Raw genomic sequence first — 16839 nt, 5'->3', positions numbered from 1 at the left:
AAGGATTCAAACTATATATTTCAGCAGACATATAGACAGTTGGAAATCAGAACTGAAAAACTTCTGCTAACCTATAAAATGTTCACTATCCACTCTGTTACCATAGCGTCTCCATTAAAATTCTACTCTGTCATGCCTCCTTGGGGGCCCGTATGTGGTCCTCTGTTTTTCAAAGTCATGCCAGTAGAATATAGCTCTGGCAAATCCTATCTAGTGGAAAGGACCTTTCAAGGGCCTTGTTGGAAATTGTTCCATCAATGGACTGTGTGCCTATTGTCCAAGCACTAACCTAACTAATAAAAGAGGTTCATCAACATATTCCTGACCCCTAGGATGCATAATTTTTCATCACTGAATCTCATGGAAACAAGTTACAAAATAGAGGGGCTGTGAACTACATCAGTGAAGAGCATACTGATGTTGATGAAATAATGGGTCTTTGAATTAATGAAGTGTCACAGCAATGACTTACCACAAGGAATCTCCTCTGGAGCCTGAACTCCCAGGGCTGTGGATCCATTTTTCCACTTTTATTATTAAATTATAATTTCTCTATAACCTGATATCATATAGGCTTAACTTTATTCATCTTCATTTAAGGATATTGTGACCATTTGGTAACATTTTTTTTTTTTTTGCAGGACAATGGGGGTTCAGTGACTTGCCCAGGATCACAACACAGCTAGTAAGTGTCAAGTGTCTGAGGCTGGATTTGAACTCAGATACTCCTGAAGCCAGGGCTGGTGCTTTATCCACTGTGCCACCTAGCTGCCCCCATTGGTAACGCTTCTGAATTACTCACAATTGCAAAGTAACTCCCTTCAGAGTATGTTGGAGCTAGAGGGCAGGAAGGGAAGATGGCAACTATTTAACTGGAAGAATTAATGTGTAGATAGCACTGTGCAGAACTAAATTGATGCAAGAAACTTCATTGGAAGATAAACTGTGAGCCAGGTGATTAGGGCCCTGGTTAATCCCTGATTAGAGATCACTCTCTTATAGCCACATGAAATCTACTCTAAATGCCTCATTTTATAAATAAAGCAACTGTGACTCTTGCAGGTTAACTGTACACAGGCTATTTGTGGAAGAGCTAGGATTCAAATGAAGTTCTCTGACTTCAGAAGCTGAGTTCCTTCCATTGTACCTCACTACCCATTGTGCCTCACTACCTCTGTCCATGATTGCTCAAGCAAAGAAACTAGGTACTACCTTTGTTTATGATAATGATTTTTGATTGGGCCATAAGGGTAGCAGCTACTAGAGATGTAAAAAAGACAGAAGGACCTGGAGGGTTGCCACCTAAAGAATCCCAGCCCTATTCCACTTATAGTCTTGGGTTAGATAAGATAGTAAAGATGGTTGATGCTTCCCAGCATAGAAAGGCTCTCTCTGTATGATGTCTCAATTAGAACCACACACTACTCTTAACTACGGCAAATGCTCCATTAAGTCTGTGGGATTTTCTCATGTGGGCTAGGGGGCAGTATGCAAATCATAAATTCTTAATGATGGTCTTAGACCTTATGGTAAAAGCAGGGAATAATCTAACTTGAAATATAAGTAGGATATTTGCTTACATCTTCTGTGAGAAAAGTACAATTTAAGTGGGCCCTAATTTAATGTTTCTACATTTCAGGGTAGCGCTTGGGAAATCATAGGAAACACATTTGAAATCTAGCAGTATGCAAAGTGCTGTGAATATCTCAAAAGAGCCACTCCTGGTGAGGTCATTTTACAGTTTAAGAGCCCTCCATGACATAAAATCTAGGTGGAAGATGTCAGTGACATGTGATATCAATTAGAGTTACTTAAAGTGATAAGTCCCTGGATAGTTTAAAAGCAGCCGGATGTTGTATTGAGATTCTATATTAACTAAGAACAAATAGCATATTTTTTAAAATTAAATTTTCTTTTGTTCAAACAACAAAAATCCACCTCCCCTCCCTTTCACCTTCCTTCTCTTCTCTCCCCAAATGAAAAAGAAAATCAAAAAATTCCTGTTACAAACATGTATAGTCAAGAAGAATACATTCCCTCAGCTATTTTTTAAAGCTGTTCAATGTATGAATCTATATTCTGAGCCTGTAGCATGTTTTATCCTGTGTCCACTGAAATGGCAGTTGGTCATTGCATCAGTTGGAATTTGTATTTCAAAATTGTTTCTCTTTAGAATGGTTGCTGTTGTATAAATTGTTCTACTGGTTCTACTCATTTCACTCTGCATTAGTTCACTGAAGTCTTCCCAGTTCTCTGTGGATTTTGCTCTCTACCCCATTCTGCTATCTTCTTTTTATGGCTAAGTTTATTCCATTCACATGCAAAGTTAAGGACCTTATCTGTGTATTTCTCTCCATCCTATGCTCTTACACTTTTTCTTCTCTTCAATTCTTTCCTCCTCTTTACAATTAAGGAGAGATTGGTGAGAGGAGTATCCTCAGGACCAGTGCACTAGGTTTTAAAATCTTGTGAGGAATTTGAGTGGATCTTGTGCCAAAGTTGCATTTTGAGCTTTTTTTTTTTTTTGTAGATCAGTTGGATTTTGTTCTTCTAGGTTTGTATCCCAAACTTCCCTGTCACTGTAATAGGTCTTTATTATGGGATTTTTTTGGGGGGGGGGTATTCATTTTTCCAGTCTCTTTCCTGACTTCAGATTTTATTTTAGGGCCAAGCCTTTTATACTTCTAGAGGTAATGTCTGGGCTGAGCTTGTGTCCTCATCAGACCTCCCATTTCTTTCTTGAGGTATTGAGTGCTGTATTGTTGCAGGATCTCAGAGACCACTCAGGATGAGGACCTGCAAGCTTACATTCTCCCAGAAATTGCTACTCTTCTGTCTGAACTCTACAAACTCCTGACCTCGAATTGAATAATAGACAACCTACCTGTGGCTTGCCCCAGTTTGAGTATAAGTAGAATGCTGCGGCCGGAATATCAGCTAGCTAGAAAACTCTGCAGATTCAGAGATAGACTGTAGTTTCCCTTTTGGTCTGGGATTCTTGATCTACTTATTCTGCTGCAGGCTTTGGACTGAGCTGAAATTGAAACTCTCACTGTCCCTGGATTTAGGTCCACATAACTGCTATTTGCTTCTAAAATTGTTCTATACTTAGTCTACATCCTAATAATAATAATAATAGTAATTGCTAACATATGTTAATTCATTTTATCTCCACAACAACCCTTTGAAGCAGGCACAATATATCATTTTGCAGATACAGAAACTGAGGCTAAAACAGATTAAGTGACTTGCCTAGGGTCCTTCAGCTAATAGATGTCTGCAGTGGGATTTGAACTCAGGTCTTCCTGACTCCATGTCAGGAATTCCAACACTCTGTCTACTGAACAATCTAGGAACCTGACCACTGCTCACACTGTACTGTCACTCCTTAGGTACATATTCCCTTCTCAGTCCACTCTGGATCTGTTTCTTGTAACTGGGTAGTGAGTTGCAGAGCCGATTTTTGGCACCTGCTCCTGCTTTCTACATAAGGTCTGGCACCGCTTTGTGGGTCTGGGACTTCTTACCCCAACCTTGGCCCTCTTTTGATCCCTTTGTTGGAATGCTCCTTGAAGCCCTTCCTGGTTAGACCTTGTCCCAAATGTCTGCAAACCTCTCTGTCTCCCTATGCCATCCTGGGCTGAAATAATGACTCACTGGAATTTCTTCCTTGTATTTACCAATCAGGATTTGGCTTGCTGTGTTTTCTAGCTTTTTGGGTCATTTTCAGTCATCCTGATGTAAATCTTGCCACTGGACCTAGGTGGTTCTGGAGGAGAGAGTAAGGTTGGTGACCTTGCACAGCCCTCCCTCACTTAAATCCAGTTCACTGCAAGTCATAACATCACCCCGATGTCATGGTCCTCTTCAAGAATGAAAGACAAACAACAACAGCAAGCTGTTTGTGACAGAGATCAGCTGTACTTTCTACACTGTAACATCTTGGCTGATCTCCCTCCTTCAGTCTTTTTTTTGGGGGGGGGGGCAATGAGGGTTAAGTGACTTGCCCAGGGTCACACAGCTAGTAAGTGTCAAGTGTCTGAGACCAGATTTGAACTCAGGTCCTCCTGAATCCAGGGCTGGTGCTTTATCCACTGCACCACCTAGCTGCCCCCTTTCTTCAGTCTTTACATGGACTAAAATAAGATAAAACTGCCTCATAATTACTGAATAAAACCAGTAGAGGTATAGTTTAAGGCAGAGAAGTGTGTTGAACACTGAAGAATATTTGCATCTACAGGCATGTTCCGGAACAACCTTCTTTTATTATTCCTTTGCAAGGAATTTGACAACACCAGCATAAGGCCATAGATCATAGAATCAGAAGGTATCTCACAGGCACTTTAGTTTATTTCCCCCTCCACTGCCTCCCCCTTCCCCATTTTATAAATGACACCATTAAAGTCCAAGTAGGTTGTTTCTTCTCCAAAATCACACAAGTAAGAAGTGGAAATGCTGAGATCTTTCCAATTATTCTCTGGAAATTCATAAAATCCATAAACGAATTAATTAATTTTGTTGTTTTATTCTGAATACAGATTAACATAGCATTATCAGGATGTTATCACCAAAGGATCTTTTCCTCAGACAACTTAGATGAAGAACTTTGCAGGAACAAATACACACACACACACACACACACACACACACACACACACACACACGATTTGGCTAAAAGGCAAAAAGAAAAACAAAACCCCCAGATAATATGTAATAATGTTAAATGTTTAGGTACCTAGTAACTCATAAACAACTTTGTTGATCTGAATTTTGTTATGATTATTGGAAACAAGACAGCATTAAGCAAATAGCATATCATCTTTTCCTTTGCCACAAAAGAAAAAACAAAAAAATTAAAGATATATCAGATGCCAATCTGTGATTCAGCACTTCTCTGGGTGACCATTTATGTCTATAATGTTTGCTACTGAAACAGGAAGCTCTAAAAATCACTCAACCATTATTTCTCTTATAGCCACTTTGTAATTGATAGCTATCTCCTCTCTACTCAGACCAAAACGAGCTACAACTAACCAAAGATATTCAAGCTGGCCAACGAAGGTGAAGGGTGGGTGGGAAGAAGAGTTCAATTTATCTTCACTAACTATAACATAACATTCATTAAAAAAATTCTCAAAAAAAAGACTGCCTCATACTAATTGTAATATCCACATACTTAAAATCATAGAAATACTCAAACATTTAACAAAATTATAGTAATATTTAAGTGCTTAATAAGATCACAAAAGAATAAAATATCAAAGAATGTGTTCAAGGTATGCAAAGTTACAAAAATAGTTCTTTTCCCCTGGTCCTTGTTATCTGTATTGCCTTCTAGGGCTTAGAGTGAGAAAGTATCTTAGTTTAAGATATAAAACAAATGAATCACTGCTATTTTGTTCGACTATGTAAAACAAAGTAAAAAACAAACAAATCATGATTTCATAGATAAAATGTAATTCAGATTTCTGCCACAAAATTTCAACTTGCCATGCAATGTAAAGAAATCAATTTGCTAAGGCTAGCTGAACATTCAATTAATCACACTAAAATATGAACAGTTGTTTCTGTCTTCACTGTTTTACAGGAAGAGAGGAAAGTATACCTATAGTTACATATATGTATAAATAATAACAGGAACAAGAGGCAAGTAAACTCTTGACAATAGCTGATTACATATAATCTAGTTGCTGTGTTACTTCTTCACTTTTTGTTTTCCATAAATGTCTATCTGATGCTGTTAAAGTAGAAAACTGGTCCACATGGCTAAAAAGCTAGACATTCCTTTTTCCCATAGCGTAAAACAAGAGTATATGAATAATGAATTGGTGGCATGTTGAAATAATTATTCAAATATATTAATAATAGATATTTACTATAGAGAAATGTTATTTTTTTAACAGGAAAAATCAGTGGTTATTTGGTACTTCCCTTCACTTCCATTATATTTAACCACTCATTGAGAATGTATCATTCTCATGGAACTGCTGAAATAAAAGAAACATCTTATTTTTTTTTTTTAGTGAGGCAATTGGGGTTAAGTGACTTGCCCAGGGTCACACAGCTAGTAAGTGTTAAGTGTCTGAGGCCGGATTTGAACTCAGATACTCCTGACTTCAGGGCCGGTGCTCTATCCACTGTGCCACCTAGCTGCCCCCAGAAACATCTTATTAAATAAAAATCCCCTAAATAACGAACATTGTGGGGAAAGATGCAATAATCCAGACATTAAACAACAAACACTGTTTGCTGAGGAAAATACTATATTCTCAATGTCTTCATGATTTTGTTGCACTTGATTAAATTGTGAGAGGTAGCAATGGAATTATAAATTCCAAAAAATAAAAATAAAAACAAAAACCCTATAATGACAAGATTCAGGGAGTTTGGCCTAGCAAAGCACATGTAAAGATTCCACATTGGTGGATGGTAGTGATGTGCATGCATTTGAAGACAGTGAACTTTCTGTTATGAAATGAGAAAATATACGGAAACATTATGACAACTTATCTGATGGCCCTCTTAAATTTTGACGGATTGAATGGAATTAGGTCTATATTTTTAGCTATTCAAATTGTGCCCATTTGAAATAAAACATGCCATAAGACAAAGCATGGGATACCAGATATCTAATACAATCATTCATCTATGTATTCACCCATTCATTCATTTGTTCATTATTTCATTCCAGGATAGGAAGTGGTACATAGTCAATAGAGAGCCGGCTTTGGAATTAGGAATGACTGATTGAAAAATAATTCATTAAATACTTACTATGTCCAAGCAGTGTGCTAAAAAGTGGGGGATTCAAAGTGAAAAGCAACACAGTCCCTGTTCTCAAGGAACTCAAATTATAACAGGGGGATATAATATTTAGGAGATTTCAGCTGCAGGGTTGATAAGAAGGCCTCATGGTCCTTTGAGTGCAGTATCGAGGCATAATTTGTTGATGTTGTTCAGTCACATCTGACTCTTTGTTACCCCATGGAACATAGAATTCTAATACTGTCCATGGGGTTTTCTTGGCAAAGATACAAAAGTGGTTTGCCATTTCCTTCTCCAGTGACATAAGGCAAACAAAGGTTAAGTGATTTGCATAGGGTCACACAGCTAGGAAGTTTCTGAGGCCAGATTTGAACTAAGGAAGATGAATCTTTTTTACTTCAGGCCCAGCGTTCTATCTACTGTGTCACATCACTGCCCATAACTTTCTTATGCCTAGACTATAACACAATACCAGATTAAGCTCTGATTTGTAGTATTTGTCAATTTCTGGGGTAAGAATGTTCACACTGAAAATTTAACAATTGGCTCTCACAAGGTAGTTTGATCTCGTTCCAGCACACCCCTGATTTACTTCATAAAATAATCCACAGCATAGAAAGGAAAATGAATGAATAAAAATAATTTTGCAAAAAACCCTTAAAATAAATGAACCTGATACTAGTTAGTGTTTGAAACTCTGATTTTTGGAAGCAGAAATTACATTGTGTAAATTTGTGCATTTTATGTCCATAATTCAAACTACTCTCACTATTTAAAATACAAAATATTATAAATGAAGGGCTACTTGGAGGGCAAACTGCTCTGTTTGGAAGTTTTGGGGTGTCTTCCCCCCCCTTGTTTGTTTGTTTTGGGCAATGAGGGTTAAGTGACTTGTCCAGGGTCACACAGCTAGTAATTGTCAAGTGTCTGAGGTTGGATTTGAACTCAGGTCCTCCTGAATCCAGGGCCGGTGCTTTATCCACTGCACCACCTAGCTGCCCCCCCCCATATAGATTAGATGGATATATTTTTTCCACTGGTAGATATATCAATTTTATGCAAATGATTCCCAAATTTATATGACCAGCCCTGACAACTCTCTTGAACTCTGGTCCCTGATTGCCAACTGCTGGCTGTACATCTATATTTAAAGAGCTTAACAAGATCTCAGGTGACACAAATGTATGATGAGTTTCATTGTGTGTGGTGCAATGGAAAGGATGCTTGATTTGGAGTCAGGATGCCTGGCTTTGAATCTCACCTGTCCTATTAACCACTGGTGTCACCTTGGGTATTTCTCTGGGTACCCTCTCTGGGTTTCTTCATCTATAAAATTAAGGGGTTGGACTAGATGACCTATAAGATCCCTTATAGCTCTAAATTAACGGGTCTGTTATCCCTTTGCTATAGGTATTATTATCCTCATTTAGAAATGAAACAGGCTCAGAAACAAAAAGTGATATTAGTTCATGATGACAAAGCTAGTAAGTATCTGAAGTGGTATTTGAGCCAAGGTATTTCTAACTTCAAGACCAGCCCTCTATCCACTCTATAAAGCTTTCATCCATTCTCCTGATGAAATAGAGTATATCATTCTATATTTGTAAAATTGATTACATATCTTTCAGCCAAAGTCATGATCACATGGTGAAATTCAATCAAAACCAAGAGTTACCACACCAGTTCTTATGACACCAATATCTATTTTTTGGGGGGGAGGGCAGGGCAATGAGGGTTAAGTGACTTGCCCAGGGTCACACAGCTAGTAAGTGTCAAGTGTCTGAGGCTGGATTTGAATTCAGGTCCTCCTGAATCCAGGGCCAGTGCTTTATCCACCTCGTCACCTAGCTGCCTCATTATGACACCAATATCAATTCTTGTGTATGGATTTATACAGCAAAGTGATGTCTTTTCCTTATTATTTTCATAGTAGTGAAGACTTTCCATAAACAATTCACCAGAATTGCTGATTAAATACAAATCATGACCAGTAACACAATATAGTAGGAAGAACACTGGATTTCAAGTAAGAAAACCTAGGTGGAAGTGCCACTTACTAGCTCTGTGACTTCAGCTTCTTCACCTATCAAAAGAAGCTAATTACATAATACCACTTCCCAGTGCTATTGTGACAAAAGTAATATATGTATGTATATATAGTTATTTACACATGTGAAATATTATTATTAATGACAATATCTGGTCTCGATAAGATTTTTAAAAGAAGTTTGCCCATCGATATCCTTTTATGATGACAAAATACTATATCTCATATCTTCATATCTGTTATTTCTGTTTTGTGGTAGAGACTTGGCGAATTTACATGAAGACTAAATCCAAAATGACAAGGAATTTGGGAGAGAAAAAATATAGGAGTACTTCATATCTATTTAAGTTGGTGAAGGGAGAGCAGTGAGTAAGAAAACAACATATTTAGGGAAGGAGGTTCAAAGTATCAGAAGCCTTAAACTACATGGGGGGGGGCGGTTATTAAGACCTTAAAAGCCAGATAGGCAGGTTTTCCCAGTTGCATGATGAACCTGAGGTTAGGAGCAGTAATCCTGGACTTCAGCCAGTGCCCAGACAGATCTGTTTTGTAGAGAAAAGAAAGCCCTCCCATGTTCAGTATGTTGTTGTTTCCAAGGGATTTTGTGATTTTCAATTTTTGGTGTTTTTTTTAAAAACCTTTTTTTCCCCCTTTCTGAACCCTACACCAGGCTGAGAAGCAGGAAAAATGATTTTGAAGGACTGAGTACAACATTGACATTATAAAGTATGACTGACAGGATGTTCAGTCTCTTCTTTGCCATACTTTGCTTTGTGTCTATTCTAATTGCATATTTTGATACACAAAGTTTTAAAAACAATACATGAAAGAGTAGCTAGGTTTGAGATCCCTTTATAGGATTAATGATACTTTAAAAGGAATGAATGTCATGGAAAATTAACACTAATTGTTAAAATTAGTGAGATTCATCTACTCTCACAGTAATGGAAGCAAATTGCAAAAGAAAAAAATTGGCAGCCTTCTGATGTTGACACATTTGGAACAGCAACATCTCACCTTCTACTCAAAGCAGAATAAGGGAAAATGAGAAATGAATGCATATTCTCATAGCTTTAACAATAAAAGGTCTCTATTGAAGCAATAATCAGATCTCAGCAAAGGCAAACAATACACAGTAACCATAACAGACTCAAACTTTCAATTACAGTTTTATGTATCTTTGGTTTCTACTTATCACATGTAGGAAGGTAAACCTGTTTGAAAACAAATATTTCATATGTAATGTTTTCATTTTTCCCTTTCCTCCCCCCCCTTCTCTCTCTCTCTCTCTCTCTCTCTCTCTCTCTCTCTCTCTCTCTCTCTCTCTCTCTCTCTCTCTCACCCTTACAGGAAATCAAAAGACATACAACCTTCCTTCTGATGCAGAGATTTTTCTCTTAAGAGTATATGCAAACTCAAGAACAGACCAGCACAAATCAAGCAGCCAAATTCAAACATCCACACCTTTAGGAAACAATTCATTGTTATACAAGTAAACAAACGTACCTATTAGTCACCTACTCAAAATAGGAATATCCAATGGTTTTTAGGAGATTAGATCTTTGATACAGAAAAGAGAGCAAGCAGTTTCCAAATTCGCATTATTTACCATCACCAACTGAGTTGTGGCATATCTCCAGAAACTTTATTTTAATAAAATGTAAGCTGTATTGGTAACTTGTTCTCAAAGCTTTCATAAACAAAACATGAGAGAGCTATATGTTTTGGTAAGACACTTGATTTCTTTGAAAAACTACTGTACTGCATTCTTAATGTTAAATCTTAATGTTGAAAATCAAGAATATATTTGTGCTTTTTAGCTCAGCAAGCATGCCAGGAACTAAGCTGTGGGCTCTCCATTTTTTTTTTTTAAAGCTTCTCCATCGCTTTGCTCGCTATTTCTTTAAAGCTTTTGAAATATTTTCTAAACACATCTCAAAAGCACACAAGAAATTCCATTTATTGAAAAGAGAGTATTTCTAAGGAGTGAGCATATTTAGCAACTGATACTTTTATGTATCATATAGATACTTTTATACAGGAAAGCATTGCTCATGCTTTCATTAAATGTTTTTTTTTCCTTTATAACATCATTATCCTTAGGACTAGAAACAGTATTAGAAATCACAAATTATATTTTGCCCTCACATATTCCATTTGAAAGACACACCAAACCATTAGGTTAACAGAACCAACAAGTACCAAACAACAACCCAAATAGCAAATATTTCCCCTTAAATATCCTGGAATAGTTATTGAATGTATTCCTTTTAAATAGTACTTGTTGAATATTTTTTGAAATAATGAAAATAGGCAGTATACTTTTATGTATTTTCCTTACACCTTTAAAACTTCTCAAATGAAACATATTTTTTTAAAAAATGTTGTTCATCTTTTTTTAAACTCTACCTAAAGTAGCAGGTATTTGTAAATTGACCCAATCCTACAGTCAGTGTGTTATAGTAGAAAGGGAACAGCTCTGACAGTCCTAAAAACCTGGGTTCAAGTCTAACTCTGACATGACTCTGACATGTACAAGATGTACCAGCCACGATTCCATGTCAAGTCACTTAAACTCTCAGTGCCCCAGGCAATTCTCTGAGATGACAAACCACAGAAGAGCTGCCAATCTTCAATGGTGGAGGGAGTTTTCAACACTGATGAAATCATAGGTCAGGGTCAAAAAACAACATGCACTTTAATCCCGTAATGCAGAAGCAAAACTTTCCTGATAAACCATGCCATTCCTTTAAACTCTCCATCTTCCCGCATTTGAGCCTGTTATAAATATGTCAGGCACACATAATGAAATGATTAACATAAAATTTACTATACAAGTAATAATAACTAACCAATGAGGTTACAATTTTCTTGATAAATCTAGTTAAATAGCATTTGTTATTTGAGTTCCTAGCTAGACCAAAGGAAACACAAAGCCTCAGAAATGAGTATAACAAGAGGGTATCATGCAAGTAGACCATAGATCGAGTTGACTCAGAAGGCCACGGCCAATTTTTCTTCAATATTTCATGATATAAATATATATGATTTATTGCAAGTAATATAACAAAGTTATATTGCAATGATGCTAACTTGCAATATATTTTACATACAAACCCCTTATCTTTTCCATAATCTAGATCAGAGGTATGAAACAGGCAAGACCTAAAAAAATTGTTACCCACAAAATTCACAAGTGTGGCCCAAGCTAGATTAAATTGTAATTACAAAATGTTCAACAAAGTAAATAAAAATATAATAAAACATAGATAATATTAATTTGTGGTTTTCTAAGTCAAATGCAGCCCTCTGGGAATCTGTTTCTATTTGAGTTTGACACCAGTAATCTAGATAGTTAAATCTTAATTACCACCTTATATCACTTGTTCACGAGTGGCAGTATATGATACCTAAATTAAAAGTTTCCCTTTAAAAGATGTCTAGTCAAAAAGAGAATCTTTACTTTTTAATCTTACAGTTATCTCATATTGGATGTTTTTTTTTTACTTTTGAATATGAGAGGGGAAGCTATTAATTATGTCCTGAAAGATAATTCAAATTATATACCTTTTAAGACATTAAAAAACCAATCTTATATTACTGAATATACAATAAGAGCTAAATTCAGTAAAAAGCATAAACGTCATTTTGCAAATACAGAAGTAAAAAGAAAATATAAAAGGTAGAAATCAATGTCCAGGACAGAAATTGGGCAAGTTTTTTTTTCCCCCAGTGTATTTTTCTCCAAGGAAATATATCTTACAAGTATGTGTGTATGCTATACTTAGGTGTGTACACACAGATAGACAGATAGATAGAAAGGTAAATAGGTAGACAGATATAAACATAAATTTTATATACACGTATATATGCAGTTATGGAAAATATGTACCTCTTCCACTTCTCCCCACAAATCTGAGGTCATTGAACCTTGCAACTTGGTTCTTCATTGCTGCTGTAGCATTTCTCAGTTCAGCAGAGTAATTTTCATCATTTCCAGCCATCACAGTGACCAAAGTCCCATCAGGAACATCTCCCAAGGCAACCACCTAAAGTTAGTCAAAAAGAAAACACAGACGTCAAAAATTCTAATATTTGGCATTTACTGACACAGTAATCTGCCCAAAATTAAATATACAATTGTATTATTTTAAGACTATAAAGGAAAAGCAACTGCAAATCATGAAAACACCCCCAAATCTATGTATGGAAGGTATTTTCACATGCATTTCACATACATTTACATACATACATTTACAGCCTAAAAATAGTTTTCTAAATAGTGGAATATCTTTCAAAATTAAGTTAATATAACCTAATAAAATAACGTTATACAATATAGTAAAACTCTCTAGCAATGTGATGCTGGTTGGAAAATTTACTCTTCAGAATAATCTATTAGGTCAATTTACTTTGTTATAAAAATAATGAAAAAACTTCTTTTTGCTATTGCCTGGATTTGCATATTTCACTAGTACAGGTAGTTTGGATGAGCAAATTCTTTCTACCCATTGAAACTGGCACCTGCTCTGCAATATTTCTTCTTAGAAAGTTGGGGTTAAATGACTTTCTCCAGGCTCACACAGCCAGTAATAACAAGAGTTTTAGTCAGAAGTGTCAGAAGTAGGACTTCAATCCAGGTCTTCCAGACTTTGAGGTCAGGAATGATTCTATCCACTGTGTCACAATATATTTATATAATAACTAGAAATTAAACTTTAAAAGATGGTACCGTAAGAGACAAAATACTATACTATATATGAAAGCCAAACATTCTAATTACCACAATGATTTCTTCCTTTTTCTTTGCTGCCTACTTCTGTCTATATATATTTAAATTCAAAAGAAGAATGGGGGCACATACACTTCAGAGAGATAACTAACTAGCCTTAGATTTCTTCACTTTGCCATAATATGATCTAAACTTTTAAATTGTCCTCTGGAACATAATCTTCTTGTTTTCTGATAAAACTCTTCTTTTATCCATGCATTTCAATTGTCTTTGCAAACCTTAAAGTGTTATATCAATGTTAGCTAGTATTAGAGTTAGCATTAGTGATTTTAAATTAATTTCTGGGCCTAAAAGAAAAAAAAACATCATAAAGGAACCTCTTGCCTTTTAAAAAAAATTAATTATAAAAAAAACATCTCCAAAGGCCCAGGTTCCACAATTTGTGAGTTCCTCTGCAACACAGGGTCTTTTTGAATGGTACTGATAACTATGGGTGGGTCTCAGAGAAACATTTAGTAAATCTGGAAAGATACTTCATGCATAGCTCTGTCTCAATTCAAATCCTTGGAATTCTTGTATTTCTATTGTTTTCTCTTCATCATATCTAATTCATCTTTCTTGGCCTTAGGTAATACTTAAGAAACTTCTCACAAGTTTCCTCAGTTCACCTATATCATTTCCCTGCCCTACCCCAACTCATTTTTCTTCTAACCATATAAAACTACTAGTCTTTTGTTGTTGCTGTTGCCTAAGCCCAGACCTTCCACCATCTTCAGTAGTGGGTTCTGTCCTTCTTGGAATTTTGATCTACTCTTTTTACTTTTCCATTATCATATCCTTGAGATCATTGTTTATTGTTTTCTTTGCAATGGTACCACTTCTCTGATAGAATGTAACAAAAAACCCACCTCGGTCATTCTTAGATGTGATAATAATAGCACATTTTCCAATCATTTTTTGATTTTTTCAAAGTACTTTCCTTAAAATCCTGTGAAATAGTATGCTAAAGAAATAATATGCCCATTTCCCAGAATGAGAAATTGAACCTCAGAGAAGTTCATGACTTGTCCAGGGTTATATAACTAGTTGCTGTTATCATCTCAGACCTCCCTAATATTTTCTGTCTCCAAGACAAGTATTTTTCCCCCAGTAGAACATCTGATTGGTACATAAGGCAAATTATCTCTAATTACAATATTAAACCTGCGTAATAAGGGAACATTTTGTTTACCTAATTTACACCAAGAGATTAGAATGAGGGAAGGTTATTTTGTTCTTGCTTTTCAACATAAGTACCTGTTAATGTCTCCTATAGAGTGCTTTTGAAAAATGCTGTTACTTTTAAAAATGTATATATAATTTTGTTTCTTAGGCTTTTGGTTCTTACATTAAATCCTTTTATGCTGTTCAATTTAAACCCAAAATATGATAAACCTTTTGATTACAAAGGGGAATGAATTAAATCTCTCTAGTCGTCATTTACTTATTCTCACTCTATCATAAGAAACATCTTTCCAAAGTGGATAGACAGTTGACCTCAAGACCTGAGTGCAAGTTCATCTCTGACAGATACTGGCTGTGTGAGCCAAGGCAAGTAACAATCTCCTACTATTCTAGGCAACTCTCTAAAAATGTAACTTACTGAACAGGTGCCATTCTGCATTAGCAGAAGGAGTTTCTAACCAGGAGCTCCTTAGAAAGATGAAATCATATGTCCATTGTTTTTTTTAAATGACCACTATCTCTTCAGCATTCTTTTTGTAGAGTGTTTCAATTCTGCTCTATTAGATCTCTTCTACAGTGTTAGTTTTTTTTTTCTTTCTCACTTCCCTAAATATAATTAGTCTCACACAGTGTTGAAATGACCTCCTTAAGTACATACTTCTACTTCCTCCTTTCCTTCTCTCCATGGTAGCTCAGGCTTCCTTATTTAATTCAACATTCACTAAGTACACAGGGACTGGGTTAAAATATTTGTTTTGCAAAGTGAATAACTCATTGTTGAGGCTGAATTTGTAAAAAGGTCAAAATGAATAAATCTGCTTTACGAACATATATTTTAAATCACCTCTGTCTCAGCAAAGTTCTACTTAAATCATCACAGCTCTGTGATTATTTTGTTCCATTTTTGTTACTAATTTGGCTCTTCAAATGAGCAATCTGCTTTGAATTTCCCAACAAAACCTTAAAAATACGATAAGAAATATATTTATTAAATTGTAAAAGACTGCTGGCATAAAATTTTAAAGGGAAGAACATTAGGATTTGATCTATATATGTGTGTACATGTATACATGTGTGTATCCCATATACATACACGTACATACATACAATTTTGAAAGTTATCACCCAAGGAACATGTCCTTGGTCCTTCTGTCCAGTGATTTGAGTTTGATGCTTTGTTATTATTATCTTTTTTGGTGGGAGTTAAGGGAAGGACTTGAGTAAGCAATATACATAACTATTACCATCTATGTATTTTGTACCTCAAAATACCTACTACCATGACAACTACTACATAATTGAAGTGCCAAGAGTGGGTTAAATGATTTTAAAGCTGATTTTTAAACTAAGGTTTCTATTAATAACCTACAGTGTCATCTATAGACAATATGAAAATAAAAAAGAATTTAGCCTGGGGGAGGGGGAGGAGCATCTTGAATGAAAGATAATAAACAATAGGTAGGAAAATACAAACATTTACTTTATGACACAGACTAAACAGACAAGAAGGGGCTTGTTGTATGAAGCTCTTATATTATGTTTTACTTTTCTGTTTTTAAAGTATTATCAGGAAATTGAGAAGAATGACAAAACTCTTACACTCAGGACTACATGAATACTTTATGGATGTCCTGATACAGCTCTTGGCTAGTCCTCTCACATTATTGGTATTTTAAACCTAACATTATTAAGTTTAAGTCACAGTTAAAATTAATTTAGTTTTAAATCCCTTAATATTCTGGTATTCCAAAAGAAAGCTGTGAAGTGGAACTTTGAATTGAGTAGAGATTATATTTAATTCATGAGGAGGAATAGCGGTCTTGCTGACAGAAAGAACTCAGCTTTTTTCTTGCTCTATAAAGAATATTACCTATTAGGGCAATGCAAGGTCCCAGAGCTTTGGTCATTTGTGGTGTACTAATAGCATTAACCAAACTTTCTAATAGCATCTTTTTTCTCAAGTTCATTTAATGATGTTTAAATGATATTTTAAATCACTCAGATATATTTTGTATGGACCTTTTTCAAAAACATTAATGGGCAACAGATTTAAGGCTTCTTAAAATTATCA

At 35.6% G+C, this 16839-nt stretch overlaps 1 protein-coding gene across 1 annotated transcript in view; it reads right to left on the bottom strand.

Moving 5' to 3' along the window:
- The window catches only part of RUNX1 (RUNX family transcription factor 1), a 361259-nt gene that overhangs the window by 119892 nt on the left and 224528 nt on the right, over window positions 1–16839 (bottom strand). Inside the window, exon 5 of the mRNA XM_043990790.1 lies at window positions 12705–12861. Coding sequence (XP_043846725.1) covers window positions 12705–12861 — 157 coding nt within the window. The remainder of the gene's footprint in view (window positions 1–12704; window positions 12862–16839) is intronic.

This window comes from Dromiciops gliroides, chromosome 3, assembly GCF_019393635.1.
Source record: "Dromiciops gliroides isolate mDroGli1 chromosome 3, mDroGli1.pri, whole genome shotgun sequence".
Classification (NCBI taxonomy): domain Eukaryota; kingdom Metazoa; phylum Chordata; class Mammalia; order Microbiotheria; family Microbiotheriidae; genus Dromiciops; species Dromiciops gliroides.
This window is presented reverse-complemented; position numbering and strand designations above follow the sequence as displayed.